Raw genomic sequence first — 18,617 nt, forward strand, 5'->3', positions numbered from 1 at the left:
GGTGAAATGACTCCTTTTTCTTGGGCAGCCCTACACGGTAAATTCAGGTCTCTGCTTACAACAGAACCTAGGGAAGATTTGTGACAGATGGGGCTAAGTCACAAACTTGCAGCCTAAGGCAGAATCTGTAGAACTTTCCAGAGTGTGCCCATATTTACCTGATCAGAGAGAAAAGAAAATCTGCAGAGGAAGCTGAGCCTGGCTGCTTGTCATAGCTGACACAGAGCCATCTGCCACAAACCTGTGGCGGCTTCAGATCTCCCATCCCTGCCACCACCCCAACTCAAATTAAATACAGATTCCTAGAGACGTTAGGATGGTTACACATGTCCTCGGCATCACATGGAGGAGACTGTTCAAAAAAAATATGTGGCCTGTTGTATAACCGCACTCATGTATCCCATATGTGGTGCCACATTGAATTTCCGGTTGAATCCGTTTTTATCCTTTGTACTGGATGACATGGTGCCTGAATTCTTTCTTTTTGCCGACACGATGGCAGCCAAACTGCAGCTTCAAAAGCTCGCGCTTGGCTGGGTTTCCACCTAGGTTGCCAGGTTATCGCTGGAGCCTTCTTGTGTCCTCAAAGGGCCACAGGGTCTGAACGGACGATCAGAATGCTGCCAGGCTAATTGGGCAGCCATCTCAGAATTGTTCGTGGGCAAAGGGCTGCTTTAGCACTTTTATTTTAGCAAATTAACGACTCTCTGGCACAGGGGTTCTTAAGTGAAGGTATTAATAAGGGGTCTGGCAGGTAGTCCCATGATTCACAGTTACATTTGCATTTAATTTATTTTAAAGTTGCGAGATAAACAGCTGTAATTTGGACAAACATGGGAAACACGCTAAGTGGGGCCATCTTGCCCATAAAAGGAACACTGAGATACTTGTTTTAATTTTTTTCCTGGGGTAAAAATAGAGAAATCAAAATACTTCCACTAAAACAGTAATTTTGATAGAAATATTCCTCAAAAATAGTTGCATCCAGCTACAAATATAATCTTTTCAAGATAAATCGCTTATGATTCCAATAGTCACGCTGCTGTATTTGTTGATATAAAGATGTTTTGAACAGCTAGATTGTAAAATAAATTTTTAATAAAGTGCCTACTGCAATTTTTAATTAGCATATCTCATTTATGTGTAAGAGTGTACATCTATCTGTATGTTTCTCGCTGAATACTTTCCTTGTGTCAGAGACAACGAATACAATTGTTTCTTTTCCGGATGTACAGGGATCTGTTTTGCAAATGTTTGTAAGATATTATGACATTTCCAAGATTGTCTTTGCATTCTGGAAAGCAGGAGGTAAACATTTGTAGTCATTAAGGTAAAGTCTGTTGATAAACCATCTTCTGTTTACTGACAGGTAAACTGTAACTTTCCTAGCTTTTGAAAGGAATAACTTTTATACACTGCAGAGTGAGGGACAGCCAGGGAGCGGAGGGTGGACAAGGGCCAAGCATGGCCTTCTGGCTTCTAGAAGGACCGAGTGGTCTAGCAGGCATCCGAGATAGAGCAGGCGATGATTCACAAGTCCAGTAGGGCCCATTTGACAGGTAGCAAAATGGTCAGCAGGAATTAGATCAAGGTCCGGGAGCCAGATAGATCCCTCAGGATAGAGGCAGTCTTGCAGATCAAAGAAGGCAGGAATTCAGAATGCATCAGGCCTGGGAACTGAAAAGCAGGACAAGTAAGAAGCAGAAACAACAAGCCTTATCTTTGCAGATAGTCCTCTCCCTAATCAGTGTGAGGTCCTTAACGCATGATGGGACATCACAGCACTAGCTTCGAGTCCTATCAATTGTGGGGAAGCCACTGAACAGATTACCTCCTCACCCACGAAACAAAGGGCTCGGGGATTATTTCAGAAGTCCCTTCCGGTCTGAGACTGGGGAACTCAGACAGGTGTGCACCTTTTGAGTGTAAAAGTTAAGGTATAAATATGCCCAAGAGGTTCTTAGACCGTTGGGCAGGGTTTGTCATCTAATGAAATGAACTAGACCAGTAAATTTGCTTCAGTCAGAAGGATGCCATGTCACAGTGATGTCTTCTCACAGCCAAGAAACAGTGTTTAGTTTATTGTGTTTTACTGTCATGAAAATAATAGGCTCCCATTTTATAGTAGACATAGTTGAAAGTTACCTGTGTATGGAGGGGTTTTCTTCCCTCTACCCATAAATGCAAATCAGCTTTTGTCTTTAGCTGTACCCAGTATTCCTTCTCGAATAAAAATTTACATTGAAGTTGTCACTTCTTAAAACTATGCTGTCAGACCTGGTATCAGTGCATATAAACAATAAAAAGTTTTGTAAATGTGTAATTCTTAACATTTGAAAACTTGAAGTGTGTGTGCATCTGTGTGTCCGGGTGTGTTGTGTGCCTCTCAGATCCGTTATACGGTGGGATGGAGTGTTACTAAGTTAACCCATATTTCATTGAAGTCACATTGCGAATACAAGTTGACTTTTTAATTCCTATTTCCCTTACTTTGAATGAAGAGACCGAACGCTCCCACTATTTCTTATTTTGAGTATGGTTGTTGAAATTTTGATCTTTCTTTTTTGAAACATTCAGGTCTGTTCATTCTGTTCTTTTAACATAAATCACTAAGCCAATTTCAAGTTTAAATATCTTTAAAAGTCTGCTCATTACCAAGACCTTGGTACGGTGTCCAGGATGCCCGCCATGACCTTGCCTAATCTGTGTTTCTGGCTAGGTGTTTCTGTACTAAGTAGCAGGGCACCTTGCTCTTAACCTATTCATTTATACCATGTTGATCAGGAATAGGTCAAAAGACCACTCTCAAAAAAGCTTGTGGTTTAATAAGCATCCTTCAGATATGGCTCTGGATCTCAAATCTTCAGACAAGCCACATAAAGATGGCAGCAGAATCAGTAAGTGGATGGAAACTCGCAGCCGTAGAGGGCTGCACAGATTCATTTCAACACCTTGAAATGCATCTGGAAGCAAAGATTTCATTTTATGTTGAAGGTGTTAATTATATTTGATATTTTTAAAAGTAAAATCTGTTTTTGAGAAAGCATCTGCTACCCAGAAATATTATGAGCCACAATAAAATTTTCAGTTAAGTCTCAAGATACTTTTTGTGGGTGATAGAATCAGTTTTCAAATGATAGTCCATGCTGTTGACATATTCCATGAGTTTTATTCTTCTATTGACTATTGACAAGTATCACCCTAAGTGCCTTTCGGTTTCAGTGGAAAACTGGGTGGCCTTTAATATCAGATTTTATATTTAACAATGAAGAGAGTATATTATAAACCACTGACATGTTTCATTTTAAAATTTGAACTGAGATTACATGCCAACTAATGCTTCTATAATACACCCTCCCTTCAGAGCTGTGCATTAACATGTAATTGGGAAAGTTTAAAAACATCCAAACAATTCTACATACAGCTCAAAGCTATGCATATTGGTGATTAAAATATAACAACAATGGGTGGGAGGATGGGTTAGCCTGGTGGTGGGTATTGAGGAGGGCACATTCTGCATGGAGCACTGGGTGTTATGCACAAACAATGAATCACGGAACACTACATCAAAAACTAATGATGTATGGGGATTAACATAAGAATAAAAAAAAAAGGACCTTATTTAAAAAAAATAATAAATATAAAAAAAATAAAAAATAAAATACAACAACAACAACAAAAACCATGGGGATTTACACCAAATGTACACTACTTGTTAAGTCAGAGGAGTGATGGTACAAAGCACAGGCATGTAACGGAGGGAAGCATATTCACTTGGTGGCTGGTGGCTTATTTCTGCAGTTGGGTCATAGTATCCAAAGGCTATTCATACTCTTTATGACTTCTTACGTGTCTTGAATGTTATTACTAGATGTGACTTCTGATAGGAGCTACGAATACTTTGGTGAGTTTCGCTACCATGGCTTCCTTAACATTTATTTTTTTAAGATTTTATTTATTTATTTGAGAGAGAGAATGAGAGAGAGAGAGCACATGAGAGGGGGGAGGGTCAGAGAGAGAAGCAGACCCCCTGCTGAGCAAGGAGCCCAATATGGGACTCGATCCCGGGACTCCAGGATCATGACCTGAGCCGAAGGCAGTCGCTTAACCAACTGAGCCACCCAGGCGCCCCTTCCTTAACATTTCTTGACTCTAAACTATTGATCCAGTCAGAGAACCATTTCCCTTCAGACAGTGGAAGAAACTGCCCTAACTGCCAGTTTTGCATGAGAAGGCTTTACCAGGAGTCAAGGACTTAACCTTGATCCTGAAACAAATCATACTTTGAAAAAGTCTGACGTGATGGTCGATAAGTCCCTTTTTCCTAGGGCTGCTGACCACCATTCCTCACTAATTCCTGTAATGTTACAAACTCAACATGGAAAACCATAGTTCTGTAAACTCCCTTTTGAAAGATAATGAGAAGAAGATAAAGGAAGATGTTTCATGAGCCAGTCTTCATATCTTGGAAAATTCAGAGCTGTGTGGTAGAGCACAGTTATCTGAGCTCCTAACCACACTAGCCATCTCCCATACTGGTGTCTATTCCTTTTCCTCTTCAAGACAGGGTTAGTTGTGGACTCAATCCTTCATTGCATTCCATGAGAAGGAGTTCTCCCTCCCCTGTCTTTAGAATTCCCCAGCTGCATCTGAGGTACATATGACTTCAGCGACCAGGATCCTTGCTCACCCTACAGTCTGTTTTCCTACAGTGGAATTTGGGGACAGTGTCTTCAGCGATCCTCCCATTATCATTACGTAAGTGATTCCGACTTCTCTGTTGCAGGTCTATGGCTATGAATTTTAACCCTAAGACGGGTTCATAATTATTCTCATAAATTAACATAAGGAATTGATGATTCGTGGGAGATGATTTAAGATGCTTATGTTACTCGTATCAATTACTGCATTTAAATAGCAGACCTAAGGTGGTATGCTGGAAGTGATTTCTGGGAATACTTGTGTGATACCTTTCTCCAGGAATGTGAAGTCCTTTATATTTGAAAATTTAATATTTCCATTATCATTTCACAAATGAGAAAATCAAGGGATCATATAATGGTATATTTAGGAGCCAGACTATGTTGTATAAACAGAGAATTTTTGTATAGGCCTTCCCCCTTGTGGGATGGTATCATTGTCACCCATGTGTCTTTCAGGAAGCACCAGGGTCAGTGTGCATGACTATTGGACCCCTAGGCAATAGAGTGCAGAGGGTAGCAGGGGGCTGCTTTGTGGCCCACATGGTTGGTCTTAAAAGAGGCATGAGAGACCATGTAGTGAGGCCAATGTTTTCGGTGTCTTTAAGAGTACTATTTGTTTATTTGAGTGAGGGAGAGAGAGCGCGCACACGAGCAGGGGGGAGGGGCAGAGGAAGAGGGAGAAGCAGGCTTCCTGCAGAGCAGGGAGCACGATGCGGGGCTTGATCCCAGGACCCTGGGATCATGACCTGAGCTGAAGGCAGGTGCTTAACCGACTGAGCCACCCAGGTGCCCCCTATGAGTACTATTATTGTGCCTGTGGGGAGGCATTCAGCCTCAACATCCATCATAGGCCCTCCACTCCCTGTGGTCTTTACACTCAGATGCTTTTATACATTTAAGGTAACTTTCCTGGCCCTCCTGGTAAGCATTTGTTTTTGGGACCTGTGGGAAAACTGAGGCCCTAACGAGAAGCCGAGTTGCTGTGGGTCCTGTGGTGGAAGAGGCAGGTCTAGAACAACCTCATGCAGAAGGCCGTGGTCAATCCAATTGGTCAAGACCACCATCCCTTAAAGGAGAGGAAGGGGCAAATCTCTCTCTCCATCTTCTTCCCCTTCCCTCCTCCTGCTGCTCTTACTAGCAGAACGAACATGGACTAATAAATTGCCAGTACCTTTCTATAGATTTGTTTCATGTTAACTCCTGGTCGCATTTGGATTCTAAGAGGCCACAAGGGGAGGAATGTACAAGAATTCCTTCCGGGTGCTAAAATTTCAAACTCTGGCACACGCGCTACTTCTGGACAGCTGAGCCTTCTCTATTGCCTTTGACATCATACAGTGATGAAGTTACTTATCCATATAGATAGAAGGCTGGCCCTTCATCCAGAGGCAGCCCCCACAATCTCACCTGGTGCCAAGGGCCTGGCACAGAGGGAGCAGGTGACATGGGCAGCAGAAGCACCTTTAACTGTGCACCAGAAGGAGTGCTTCCTCTCATCCCAAATAACCCAGAAATTACATCCTGAAACCTATTTCCCCGGAAAGAAAAGGAAGGGGAGGGATAACTTAAAAAGAAAATACTTCTAATATGGTATTAGACTGTAATTCATAGGGAAATTTATGCCTGAGATATGAATTTCTGAAAATGGGTTTTTTTAAAGGGAAACACTGACACATCCTTAATTATAGAGTAATAAATACCAATGGTATATTATCTTCTGATATTTCCTTACACAGATATCAAAGCATGCAGCTGTTTTTGAAAACTGATAATCAAGTACAATATAAGTATATTACATCTTGTACTTACAACACACCCTTCAACTAAGCAACCTCCTGGAGCACTCAACAGTGAGAACCAGAGCTGCTTATAGTAGAAGCCTAACTGAACAAATTAGCCTTGAATTGTAACTTAAGAATCATAGTCCAACTGAAATGCCTGTCCTTGCCAGGAAAGGCATTCCAAAGGCAAAGAGCATGCCAAGTAAAAAGCCTTTGCTTCAGGATTATGGAGGCAGTTCTCAAAAGCCAGCATAACTTAATGATCAATCAGAAAAAATATAGAGCAGTAACTACACAACTGAAGGATACATAAAAATTGTACAAAGCATTAATAGTGAATGGGAGGTAGAATGGGATTTTAACAGAACGTATTACGCTCTTAGAAAGCTCTATTTATTGCTTTCAATCCGGGCAGCAAAAGAAAGACAAACATGGTCAAAGAAAAGTACGTGGACAAATGTGGGGGGTAGGAAAGGAAATGAAGGTTAAACAAGGCCAATATGATTCAGAATGAAAGGGAGGGAGGAAAGTATAAGGAGCCAGCTGCAATTACTAAATGTTACATTAAGAAGAGCTGAAATTGAGAGGGGGAGGTCTGGGTATTTTACTAAGTGGATTAATGTCCTCTTCTTTGGGTGTCTGAAGTTGCAGATTTTAATTTATTTGGTGCAGGGTTTTATTGTGAAATTCCTAATGGGGTGGAGGGATAAATAAGGACAATTATAAACAGTCAGAAAGTAGAAAGGGGGAACATAAAATACTTCTTCATAAATTTAACTAAAATAAATATAGGGTTTGAAGCTATAGACAAAGGTAAATAGTCAACAAAATATTTAGTTCATTATGATAGAACTCAAAGGAAAATGAGAGGTACATACAAAAAACAAAACAAAACAAAAAGACAAAAACATCCACAGAGATGCGTCAAGCCAAGGATTCTGAGCGACTTAGGGGCTAGTTTATTGCTGCTCTCCTTTCTCCACCCATTTAAAAAAATAAATCATAACTCTGGCATTTAGAAACCTAGTCATGAACATCATTTATTAATATAAACTTAATTCTGTGCTGTTCTTTGGTGGGTGGTAAAAACATGAACTAACAACAACTGGCCTAAAACAGGATGATTCTCTCCAATCCTGGGAAGCTCTAAGGAAAGAGAAATTCCTAATAATGCTCTTTTACCTTATTTATCTTACTGAAGGATAAACTCAAAAAGTGGGGAGGGCAGAGCCAAATCAGAGGACTAGAAGCTTGCAGGAGATTTTTAAATTTTCCTAAATAGGCATCAGAAGATGAGATGGGCTTGGAACCTAGTATGATTTATATCAATTTATTAATCTGCTAATCTACTACCATTTCCGGGGAAGGTGGGAAATAAGGAAGGCTCTCTGCCTTCTACAATGGAAGAGACCAAGGCAGAAACAATTGTGTTCATATTCCCCGAGTGTAACACTGCTGTCATGTGGCTGGCGATCGGTCCACAAAGGTTCTGGGTTCAAGCATTTGCCCAGCCAATAACATTAGGAATCATTTCAATTGAAAATATGGATTAGGAGGTATTTAAGAGTTACTGATATGCAGCTATTAATCTTGAATGCAGATAGCATGATTTGGGGTGTGGGCAAATCACTGGAACCACGTGAAAAGGCACTTTGAAAAAAATTTTTATAAAATGCTGTGGAGGAGATGACATTGGTGAAAAACACAAATGAAAAAGGGAAAATATCATCTCCAAAGAGGAAGATCTGTCAAATGACTAAACAAGGTGGCCTTGTTGCCTTCCACCTGCTGCATCAATTCTATCAGTAAATAGATTACTCACAAAGAGGCGAAGTCTTCTATTTCTACAGCTGACCTAGCAACAAGAGGGAGAAAACACAGAAGAGGACATTGCAATGGTGGCTCAGGATGACCCTCAAAGGTCATCTAACTCTAGGGTTAAAAAATGAGGACGCAGAACTAGAGGTCTGTAATGGTCAGTTTGGAACACTTCATCTATGTAGAATTCAGGATAGCGTGGAGGTGAACCTCTGTCTTAAATCCCTGGGACAGGGTGTTTTGTGATCGTAGTTAAGAGGAAAGTCATCAAAGCACACACCTTTTTCCTTTTTCCTCTTGAGCTGCAGAGCTGTGGTGGGGAACTTGTGCTCTCTGGTGCTTGCTGCTATGTTCCCTGGCTTTCAATCGGTTTGGCTTTTCCCCTGGATTTCTAATGCTGTGGTAACAGGCCAGAAAAAAAAAAAAAAAAAAAAGGAATCTACAAAACTGAAAAACAAAATGCGTGTGTATGTTTGTGTGTGTGTACGCGCGCGCGCGTGCACGGTAGGATTTCACTGGAGATAATGAATTGCAACACTAATCACCAAATTTTAAAACTTAAAAAGTATGAGTAATGGAGTTTTGGAAGAAGCAAAATGTGCTCGAGCAGAGTATTTATAGTCCCTTTTTTTGTGAGCGGTTCCCCAGACCTCTGGGTCCATCAGCAAACTGTCCTCCTACTGGAGCGTGCAGCTGCGATTTGGCCCCAGGCACCACCTACCCAGAGTCACTACCTAATGCATTTTACATTTGCACAGATAATAAAAGAGGGAGGGAAAAAAAAAAAAAAAAGCCGAGAAGGGGCCATTTTCCCCCTCAGCGTTCTGTGTTTCCTTTTGTCGCGGCCGTCAGCTGACACAGGGAAAATGTGGTGTACGGTTTTGCTTGCCTTTAATCTGTAATTAGGGATTCCTTGTCCGGGGCCTGCTACCTCTTTTCGCCTTCCCTCCCTGCCTCTCGGGTCTTCCGCTCTCGGTCGGGTCTGGCCCCGCGCCGCAGGCGGGGCGCTCGAGGTCGCCCGGCTGGGCCGCGGGCAGCGGGGAGGCGGCGGGACGCGGGGGCCTCGGCCGGGCCCTGCGCTCGCCCGCCCGGAGCGCGCACCCCGGCGCCCCGCCCCGCGCGGTTCCGAGCCCCCGGCGAGCCAGTGCCGGGCGTCGGGGCGGCTGCGCCGGGGCTGCCCCGCGCGGGCAAGGACCGCCCGCGCTCAGCCGCCGCCCCCGCCGCTCGTCCTCTCCGCGCCCCCTCCCCGCACCGCGGCGCCTTCGCGGCCGGCGAGCCCGAGCTCCGGCCCACCGCGGCCCCCTTGACGCCCTGCTCGGCCCGGCCCGGAGCGGGCGGAGGGAGCGCCGCACCATTCCTGGCGCGAGAAAAAGGAGCGAGAGGCACGGCGAGGTCACAGGCGTAGCCGAGCCCGCTCGGCGGCGGAGCGCCCAGAGCCCGAGGAGCCCAGGGAGCCCCGGGCGGCGGCCGCGCTCGCGCTCACACTCGCGCCCGCGCTCGCGGGACTCGCTCGCCGCCCCGCCTGGCGCGCGCACTGGCACGCGCCCCGCCGCGCGCGCTCGACACTCACGCGCTGCCACGCACACGCGCCGCGTGGCCCGCGGCTGCCCCTGCTCGCTTGCGCACGGCCGGCATCTCCCCTGTCGGGCCCGCGGGAAGGCGGCGCAGCCCTGGCGGGCACAAGTCTCCCTGGTCGTCGTAAGTGCTTTACTGAACTGGGTTCCCGGAGTCGCCGGTCTGCCCTCCGTGAGACGTTAGGACGAGGATGCACCGAGCAAAAGCAAAAGTACTGATTTCTATGCCCCCTCCCCTTTTAAAAAAAGATCACCTTAATTAAAAAAACAAAAAAAAAAAAACGAGGAGGGCGTGGGGATGGGCGCGGAGACTCTACAAGCAGAGATTCTGGCTATTAACTTAAAAATACTCCTCTCCCTCTTTCGTTGTCCAGGCGTGTGTTTAAATCCCACCCCAAGCCCCCAGCGCCATCCTCTTCTCTTCATACCTGTGCTTTGGGTTACAAACTTCCGTTTCTCCTCTCAACCACCAATGGGTTATTTAGGAGGAGACGAGAAGACGCGTGGAGAGGTATGTAGGCAGGAGAATATTGAGGAGCCCCGTGTTGATCTGTCACTCGTTTGGTCAAAAGAAGTTCCTGAGAAACTTGGAATTTCCAATGTTTCATATCGTTTTGAGGCTTCTAAAATGTCTGAAGAGCCTCCGCACCAGTATTACTTTTTATCACTCGACACTTAGCTGAGTGTAGACGTTTAGAACTATACGTATACGAGGAAAAGATGCCCCTCGTCCTCGGTTTCACCAACGCCGTCTGCGTTCCTTTCCATCTGGGTTGTAGCTTAGTTCCTCTCTCGTGTCCACCAGTAGAGATTGTATGCTAAAGTGGTGTACCCGAGACCAAATACAAGAATCCTTCATCTGGAGTGTCCATGACCGTACTTGGCATCTCTCTCTCTCAAGATCCCAACCCCTCTGTTTGAAATATTATTCGAACTGTAGACTTGGACATACGGGTTGGTTGGCTGGTTGGTTGGCTGGTTGGTTGGCTGGTTGGTTGGTTGGTTGGTTGGTTGGTTGGTTGGCTGGTTGGTTGGTTGGTTGGTTGGCTGGCTGGTTGGTTGGCTGGCTGGCTGGCTGGCTGGCTGGCTGGCTGGTTGGCTGGTTGGTTGGTTGGCTGGTTGGTTGGTTGGCTGGCTGGCTGGTTGGCTGGTTGGTTGGTTGGTTGGTTGGCTGGTTGGTTGGTTGGTTGGTTGGCTGGCTGGTTGGTTGGCTGGCTGGCTGGCTGGCTGGCTGGCTGGCTGGTTGGCTGGTTGGTTGGTTGGCTGGTTGGTTGGTTGGCTGGCTGGCTGGTTGGCTGGTTGGTTGGTTGGTTGGTTGGCTGGTTGGTTGGTTGGCTGGCTGGCTGGTTGGCTGGTTGGTTGGTTGGTTGGCTGGTTGGTTGGTTGGCTGGTTGGTTGGCTGGCTGGCTGGTTGGTTGGTTGGTTGGTTGGTTGGTTGGTTGGTTGGCTGGTTGGTTGGTTGGTTTAAAATGTGGGAAGAGCAGCGCAGGGATAAGCCGAGGGCCGGGAGGTTGGCCTGCAGAAGCCTACCCTTGAAAGGCTGAACAGGAGGAGTGCATGGGAAGTGCATCGAGAAGAGACTGTCTGTAAACAATGATAATCAGGGCTTTCAAAAATCATAAAACTGATTGAAATATCTGATTCATTATTTATTCACCACAGCACAACTTTGCAAATCCAAGAATAGTGTTTGAAAACCAAGTGCCTTCTATTTTGTACATCAACTCGGCAGATGGGTCTCCCTTTCAAAATGTAGCGAAAGGGTTAAAGCTATAATTTTAGAAAAGTATCTCAGGAAATGACATTAAGATCTGATACACTTCCCTTTCTTTCTGGCAATAATATCCCCCCAAGAAAAAATATATATACTTATTGATAGGATGATAATGTTTCTCATTATGAGTACAAGTGTCATAATGATTCCTGTTTGTGCAAGTGTTTTTAAAACTGCGAGGACACTTTCACTACTATGAAAGCTGACGAGCCAATGAAGGAGAACTTATTTTAACTCCATAATAGCAGGTTACATAGTAAAGGAGCGCGATGGTCAAATAGCCAATTATGGTATAAATATCCGTTGTTTAGGGAGGGGTGTTAAATGAGCCTTTGGAGTACAAAGGATTAGGCCACCACTAAGCTACCACTTGTTCTTCAACCTATTATGTCTTTCCTTAAAAAGGCCAGGGCCACTGTAGGTAATATGCACACAGAACATACTTCTCTGTGTTGATTTTAGTTTGCTTTATTTCAATGCACACTGTTGTTTACTTTTTAAAATTTAAATAAATGTCAGCATTGTATAATTTCTATGTTAACAAAGCAGTGAGCAAAATCCCTTGTATGTTTATAAAATATTATTGTTTAATTCACATAGTTTAGAAATTCCAAATGTTGAGAATAGGAAGGAGGCCAAATACCATCTGTTTATAACTATGATGCATCGTAATATGTGTACTTTTAAAAGGAGTTTGGTCAATCATGCCACTATTTTATCTGCTCGGAATATGTTGAAGATTTAAAATGTAATTTACAGGATTACTTTTAGTGCGTTGCATCCAACTGTGAGTTGTAAAGGAATCCGTCTCTTCTGTTTTTCTCAAATTAATCATGTAACAGCCCCAATTAATGGGGGCTGTTAAACGGGTCACTTTTTGCTTAGCTCCAGAATTCTTCTAACTTTGGCTCAGTCCACCTTCTTGATGCTGATAAAAACTCCAAGGACAAATGAAACAAAACACTCCTAGCTGTGTCTTTCTGCCAGAAGATAGTCACTTAGAATGGGAGGCAGGGTGTGGTAGCTAATAATTAGCTAACATCAGCCCTGAGAAATTACCTGTGAAATACCCTTTGGTTCTGGGTTGAAAAACAACATTTGACACTCCCTGTTTTAAAATAGTACATTCTTGTCCCGGAGACTTCTGATTTAACCTACCTTTTATTTCAAATGCATCCAATTGCATACCGTATAACAAAGGGAGTACACTTACTTGCCCTAGATGAGCAGGTTTGGAGGTTTTTTTAAAGTTACAAACTCAAGTTATTTAGTGAGGCATCTTTCCCTTCCTTTACAAACTAGGGAAACTCAGCAACTGAGCCCTCAATTCCGGGCGGACGTTGTGCTGAAGGCCAGAGGTGGCTTTAGCGTCTTACGTCATGGGCTCTCTTTTTCAAGAAGGAGGAACTAAAAAGTCAGATGTCCTGATAAATTTTGAAAATGTGATAAAAACATTTATTAGCCAATGATGGTTGCCGGATTGATTTTTTTGGCAAGGTAGAATCAGTAAAAAGCTACCCCTTGAAATGCTTTTATGGACAAACACATGCAGAAATCTGAAAACACACTCCCAAAGAGCTGGGCACGTTCTGGATGTTTTACTTCTCAGTTGAGTGTTCAACGGGTGCTCTATCAAGTGCTTTCTCTGTTCATGTAACGATAACTGTTTTCTCAAACATTTTAGTTTTAGCAGCTTCCTCTAAAATTCTATCAACCAAGAATATTTACTTACATATAATTAAGAACATTAAGAATACCTTACCGGAGTAAACGAACTGATCTATACATACATTTTTTTTTACAGTCTCATTGTTACATTTTGGAAGTCTGTTTATTGTCTTTCTGGTCAGATTTTTTTTTCCCCCAAATAATGAATCCACTGGGTCTTTATGTTACAGAGATATACCCCGGCTTGTTTTTCCTTTGAGTTAAAATAAGAAACTATCAGACTCCTTTTTCTTAAGTAATTGCTCAAGTGTACAGAGTAGAAGAGACAGTACCAAAAAAAAGAAAGAAATGTGGGGGATAAAGAGAAGGAAAATTGGAGAAAGTGTAGGGAAAGAGGTAAGAGAGCAGACACTAGAAGTGCGATAAAGAGGCTCATCAAACAAAACTCAACATTGCTTGAGTGCCATAAGCCATAATCATTAAAAAGAATCATCATTTCCAAGTAAAACCTAGACTGTTGCATTCAGATATTAACCAGCTCATGGAAACTCTTAAGTGAAATCGGATTGAGACCTGTGGATCAGGTTTTCCATTCCACCTTCTTAAGTGAAGTCTGTACTCGATATCCACATTTACACTGCGGGAGACAGAAAGAGCCATAGAGGCATTCTTTTCTTTTAAGGCATCTACAGGCTAGAAGTAAGCCATGGGTACATAAAATAAATGAGACTATGTATGAGCATCGTTATATGCTACATACTGGACATGTAAAAATAAAGACCGTTTTAAATGGAGGAATTATTCAGGCATGCTTTCCTTCTGAATACCTTGGCTAGCAGTGAATTTCTAAACAAGTTAAGCAAGTCCTTAAATGCATAAACCCTTTGGAACTCGAGGAGTCTAATGAATTGTGGTAGGTAATATACTCAAAATTGAAATTGGCATGTAGGTGCTCATTTCATGTTCCCTTTAGAGCTGACTTAGAACCATGGCAATGATCACACGAGCACATAAGGCATTGTATAGTCATGTTATCTTGACAACCAAAATCACTTTATAAAATATACTTTAATAAGTTATCATAGAGCCCTGAAGTTAAACCATATAACTTAATCAATACTGAGTGGGCATTTCTAGGTATCATATTTAAATTGAGTAAGAGATAAAAAGAAAAGAATTAAGAATAAGAAAAAGGTATGGGAAACTATTTGCTTCTTCCAATTAATATAAAACATGCCAGAAGCTTTTTCTCATTTTGCTCTTTATGAAGAATTACTGACCCAGAGAAAAATCAAATGACGACTACCACTAAACAAACAATAAAAGCAGCAACAACAACAACAAACCTTACTTGTTTAGGAGAAAAACATGAAAAAGTAATAAATTCACCCATTTTAAAAATTAAGAAGAAAAGACATAAAATTTAATACATACAATAAATAATAAATATTCTTCAGTTTCATATGATGGCTAATTAAGGAAAAAGTCCATGTGAAAAATTTGGAAGAGAGATGAATAAAACAAGGTAATTAACTCTTTGCTCCTTCAGCCTTAAAGCAGAGAGAGCAGGGTAAGATTTCTTTTAACTTGGGACCGGCAGCCACCTCAGAGATCAAATCTGCCTTTACAAAATAAAATAAAAGGAATCTTAGTAGCTCTGCAGCTCAAGCTCCAACCTTGTTTTTGGCCCCACTCTGATGTTGGTGCCCCAGCATGGCGGCCCCTGAGTGCTTTGCTCTTTGATTGAATTCCTGCCCTTAATACAGATAGTCAACAGCTGGGTTCTTCCTTGTTCTCTTGGCCCTCCCTTGACAGAATCAGCTCTCTGGTATTCATTCTACCACATTGGGTTAGTCTTTGAGAGCTGAAGATGCATTTTTTTTCATCCATTCTCTAATGTAGTCTTTGTAATGCCCTTGTGATATAAGGAAACCATAGCTTTAGTCCCAAACTTCAGAAGAAGCAACTCAAAATCATACCACTAGTACATTGCAGAGTTGGGACTGAGAGTCATACCACCTGGTACCCAGGTTCTCCCTCTCCTTTAGACTGGATTTCATACTCAGTTCTTCATTTGAATTATGGTTATGACAATAAATTATAATTGCAGTCTTTGTGTTTGGTAGAAAGAAGAAGGGAAAGGAGGAAGAGCAGAAGCAGAAGGAAGATGGGAAAGAAGAAGAAGACAGGAAGGGGAAAAAAACAACAACAATCCCCACAGGGTTTTCTGTGAGGTGGGGAAGGATACATCTTTAAATTGCTCCCCTTCTGCTTTCAAAGATGACTGAGGAAAGCACTTGCTAAAATTTGTATCATCTAAGGAAAAGCTAATTCCAAAGTTGTTACAGTGCTTTGTGCTTTAAAGGATAGAAGTCTGAAGTAGATAATCCATTGACAGAGCTCCTTAATGAATTCTTGGATGTGCATGAGTAGGCCACAAGCTTGATTTTGAATACAAGATGGAGAACTATTCTTTTTAAGAAATTAATAGGAATTTGGAAAAATTGAGAAACAAAACAAAACAAAAACACCTGATAGAGAGGAAAAGAAAATGGTCAAAGGATGGAGGGACATAAGCTACTATCTTAAAGATAACATAGCCAGCAACAAATTCCCCATGGTGAGATACAGTTGATTATTACATTTATTTTTGTATTAAAGGAGTATATTATACTCCATTCTAAGCTTATATTCCAATGTGATCTCCAGCTGTAACCCCAAATCACCACTGAAATTCTGAGATACAAAACTGGCTTGATTTAGTTCCACATTTGGGGAATGAAGGCATAGGGAAGGCAGACAAGGGTGACATTGCAGAAGGCATGATTTAAAATGAAGGCATAGAATTTTATGGGAATGGGAAATAAGGACAAGAGATGATTAGGAGAAATGGAAACTGTCTGAGAATGAATACAAAGAAACAAGGAAACCCATAATACAGGAAGCCTTGGGGAAAAAAAAACGGCTAATTTTTCTGTGGTAGACACTTGACATTTTTAAGCTTTTCAACATCAACCTAAGCTTCTATTAGAATCTAAAGGTCTATTTAAGGAATTAATTCTTTCTTGGTAAATGTAGTCAGGCCTGGGGATTGAATTTTGCCTTGAACAGAGGAAAAAAAGACAACATTGGATTTCCAGTCCATCCAACCTGGAGCAGCTCCACCAGACTATTTCCGCCAAAAGACAGTGGTTGGGTTCTGCCTCTTAATCTCCAGTTTGTAAGGTTCTCCTCAATCCCAAACTCAGATGTCTAGTCTTCCTTTTATATGGTTCTTTATCCACTAGAATTCTGTCAGTTGCAAAAAAAAAACAGAAAGATTGGCTCAACTGAATGGCTCAGTAAGGAAAAATGATCATTTCAGATAGCTAGAAGTAGAGATGTAGAGTGGCTGCATCTTTCCACTCTTCCATCCTGATATGTTACCTTCCCTTTGACTTCTCCCCTCATGTTCACAAGAGGGCCACAGCAATCCAGCCATCACATTTTTACCACATCCTTCTTTCCAAACACAGGAGAAGGGACTTTCTCTTGCTTGAGTCTCTTTCTGCAATCAAGGAAAGCTTTTCCCAAAAGCCCATTAGAATTCCCCATTTGCCTTGTTGCATCACATATGCATAAACCGGCATTGAGAATGGAAATGACTCCTATCAGTAAGGACCTAACCCTATTCGCAAAAAATTTCAATTCATAACTTAAGTATCTTTAAATATTTTTAATAACTTTCAGTCAAGAACCGCAGACAAAATGTGCTACTCTATTCTGGCTTATAGATGACTTGCTTTTACTTTCTAAGTCCTTTTGTTCATTCTTTTTTTTTTTTTAAATGTATGCAAAGGAAAGACTTGGGTTTTAGAAATGTATTTTTTAATCAAACATTTATTGACCATGAATTTCTCAGTAATAATTTCCGCAAAATGTTTAATGTCTTATTTTTACATTTATTCATATATTCCTTTTTCATTCACTCAGTAATTCATTTGGGCAGTAATTTCTTCTTTGTTGACTCAAAAAATTGTTTTTAGGTACTTAATATGTATGTGGAAGGCATGGGGTTAGCAAGAAAAAATGTGTTAAACAATATTTGTATAACCTCAAACCTAAGGCGTAAATTTTTTTCATTTTATAACATTTGTAAGAAGGGGGCAATGGGATGAAAAGGAGGAGCATGTGGACCTTCCCAGTCTTTTCTCATCTTGCTAACAGTTTCTTGTGTCCTGAGGCTCTCCTGCCTTGAGAGTCCTGCTTTGACTGACAAGTTCCTTGGGGCTGTAGGCATGAGAATAGGGAGGAAAGGGAGAGAGAACAAAAGTTCCAAAGGTTAAATCTGGGGAGGGGGGAGGAGGTTATCAAGACAGGAGACTGGAATTCGAAGACAGATGTAAAGGAGCAGAAGCAGCTGCTGCGCGTGAACCACTTGGGGGAGGGGGGTGCAGGGGGATTTTTAAGGATCTCTCTTCCCCTCATCTTCAAAAAAAACAAATGAAGAACTTGAGTTATTCAGAAATTATTTTTGGGAGCTGCGCTATTGTGCTTTTTTTCTAACCATGATGCCGTTCCCGCAGCTATTATTTTGTAATATTATTTTATTTTGATATATTTTGAAACAGGACTCTGTGTCTCTATTTGATTACAAGTGATGAAAATCAACTCACACAAATCAGGCATAACATTTGGCTTATGTGTCAGAAAGTCCTAGAAGATGATCTTGGGCCTTAAGGAGAGAATTCCATGCTCAAGCTGGGATCTGGCTCAGTTCTCTCTCTCTCTCTCTCTCTCTCTCTCTCTCATTCTCTCTCTCTGTTTTTCTCTAGGTCATCGTCTGGATTGTTGTTTTTTGGTTTTGGTTTTTTTCTCTAGAAGGCTATGTGTGTGTGGTGGGAACGATGACTCTTGTATATTTCACATGATCCTTACAACCTCAGAAGAGAGAATTTATCATTTCTAGCATCCAACTCAAACCCTGGTAAAAAGGACCCTTATTCACCCTGCCTGGGTTACTTTCCCCACACTTGTAGTAGGGGACTTAAGGAAACACAGGACATAATTTCAGATGACCACACCAGTGTTACCTTGGGATGGATCCTTCAATCCATGTTAAACAAAAACAAAAACAAACAAACAAACAAACAAAACTTACCAGCTATTAAGAAGAGGAATAAGTTGTGATACATTTGACATCGTATCTCTTGTTAAACAAATACTTTCTTGCTTGAGTTATTTACACCACTATCACCATACAGGGTGGAATTTTAACTTAAATTTAGATCTCTAATTGTCTTTTCAAATTTCTTTCAAA

At 42.0% G+C, this 18,617-nt stretch overlaps 1 protein-coding gene and 2 long non-coding RNA genes across 14 annotated transcripts in view; 2 read left to right on the plus strand and 1 right to left on the minus strand.

Moving 5' to 3' along the window:
* Positions 1 to 2,318, plus strand: part of GTDC1 (glycosyltransferase like domain containing 1) — a 391,241-nt gene extending 388,923 nt beyond the window's left edge. For 11 of the 12 annotated variants that reach the window (XM_035008109.1, XM_035008102.1, XM_035008100.1 and 8 more), the window contains one exon: positions 1 to 2,318. In XM_035008109.1, the coding sequence (XP_034864000.1) occupies positions 1 to 84 (84 nt within the window). In that variant the 3' untranslated portion in view covers positions 85 to 2,318. The other variant, XM_035008110.1, reaches the window with a different exon arrangement.
* On the minus strand, positions 1,117 to 10,001 carry LOC118012480. The gene is made up of 3 exons (XR_004679722.1): positions 9,873 to 10,001; positions 8,583 to 8,699; positions 1,117 to 1,677 (listed from the first exon to the last, which is right to left on the minus strand). It is a non-coding gene; the product is annotated as an uncharacterized LOC118012480 (long non-coding RNA).
* Positions 9,865 to 18,617, plus strand: part of LOC118012481 — a 20,292-nt gene continuing 11,539 nt past the window's right edge. Inside the window, exons 1-2 of the long non-coding RNA XR_004679723.1 lie at positions 9,865 to 10,088; positions 10,251 to 10,387. This is a non-coding gene — a long non-coding RNA (uncharacterized LOC118012481). The remainder of the gene's footprint in view (positions 10,089 to 10,250; positions 10,388 to 18,617) is intronic.

This window comes from Mirounga leonina, unplaced genomic scaffold (assembly GCF_011800145.1).
Source record: "Mirounga leonina isolate KUSES-001 unplaced genomic scaffold, KU_Mleo_1.0 Mir_151, whole genome shotgun sequence".
NCBI lineage: Eukaryota > Metazoa > Chordata > Mammalia > Carnivora > Phocidae > Mirounga > Mirounga leonina.